Source organism: Rattus rattus, chromosome 7, assembly GCF_011064425.1.
Source record: "Rattus rattus isolate New Zealand chromosome 7, Rrattus_CSIRO_v1, whole genome shotgun sequence".
In the NCBI taxonomy this organism is placed as follows: domain Eukaryota; kingdom Metazoa; phylum Chordata; class Mammalia; order Rodentia; family Muridae; genus Rattus; species Rattus rattus.
In genome coordinates, this window is record NC_046160.1 from 121236948 (window position 1) to 121238546 (window position 1599).

General features: G+C 36.9%; 1 gene segment (V, D, J or C); it reads left to right on the forward strand.

The window, feature by feature from the left end:
- LOC116906209 overlaps nt 1–1599 on the forward strand; it is an 18917-nt gene continuing 17318 nt past the window's right edge. Inside the window, 1 exon segment of the V gene segment in view lies at nt 1–78. Within this exon segment, the coding sequence occupies nt 33–78 (46 nt within the window).

The window sequence follows — 1599 nt, forward strand, 5'->3', positions numbered from 1 at the left end:
CAGTCATCAGCACTCAAAACAGACCACTGACCATGGACTTTGGTCTCAGCTTGGTTTTCCTTGTCCTTATTTTGAAAGGTAATCTGTAGAGATGAGATTCTGTCTGATGTGTGCACATGAGAAATACAAAAACTGTTTTGTTTCTTTATTTTGTTTTTCTTTTTTGCAACAGTTTTCTAACCAGCAGTCTTTGTTTGCAGTTGTCCCGTGTGAAGTGCAGCTTGTGGAGTCTGGGGGAGGCTTAGTTCAGCCAGAAAGTTCCCTGATACAGTTCTCTTATACAGCCTCGGGATTCACTTTCAGTGACTAGTGGATGGCCTGGATCTATCGACTAGTAGGTTAAACAGTCCTGAACAATGTAAAAATGTCAGGGGCTCTCATCATCCCTTACCTCATCTCTGCTACAAAGCAATAGTAAAAAAAAAACTGTAAGGTATTGATATACAAACAGACAGAATGATCAGTCAAATGAAATTGAAGACTCTGAAATCATCCCACACACATGTATACTTAATTTTTGACAAAGAAGCCAAAAATCATACAATGAAAAAAGCATCCAAAACAAATATTGTTGGCAAAACAACAAATTGATCCATATCTATCATCCTACATGAAACTCAAATATAAGTGAATCACAGACTTCAACCTAAAACTGGGTACACTACATCTAGTAGAACAAAAAGTTGGGAATTATCCTTGAACTCATTGCTACAGGAGAAAATTTCCTGAACAGAACCCCAGTGGCTCAGTCTCTCAGATTAATTTATAAATAGGACTTCAGGGAACTGAAAAGCTTCTTTAAGGAAAAGGACACTGTCAGTAGGACAAAAAGGCAAGCTATAGGTTGGGAAAAGGTCTTCACTAACCCTATATTCCCATTAAGGGTCAATATCCAAAATATACAAAGAAGTAAAGAAGATTTCCTCCAATAAACCAAATAACACAGTTAAGAATGTACTACAGAACTAAATAGAGAAATCTGAAAGGTGGATTTTCAAATGAGAAACACTTATAGAAATGTTGAACATCCTTAGTCCCCAGGGAAATGCAAGTCAAATGTACCCTGGCATTCTACCATGCACAAATCAGAATGGCTACAAAGAAAAAATTCAAGTGATAGTATAAACTAGGAGAAAGAGGGAGCTTCTTCCATTGCTCGTGAGATTATAAACTGGTAAAACTCCTTGAAAAATCAATCTGGCAGTTCCTCAGACAATACCTCAGAAATACTTATACCTGAAGCCCAGCTGGACATATACCCAAAAGATGACTCACAATACTGCAAACAGATGTGTGCCACGAAGTTCATAGCAGTCTCATTTGTTAATAATCTGGCCATTTTACAAAAGCGATCTACAGATTCAATACAATCCCCATCAAATCCCAATCCAATTCTTCAAAAGAGTTACTAGAACAATTTGCAAATTCATCTGGAATAACAAAAAAAAACCCAGGGATAGCTAAAACTATTCTCAACAATAAAAAAAAGACTTCCAGGGGGACTCACTGTCCTGAACTCAAGCAGTAATACAGAAAAATAGTGATAAAAAAATGCATGGTATTAGTACAGAGACAGACAGATAGACCAATGGAAAAGAA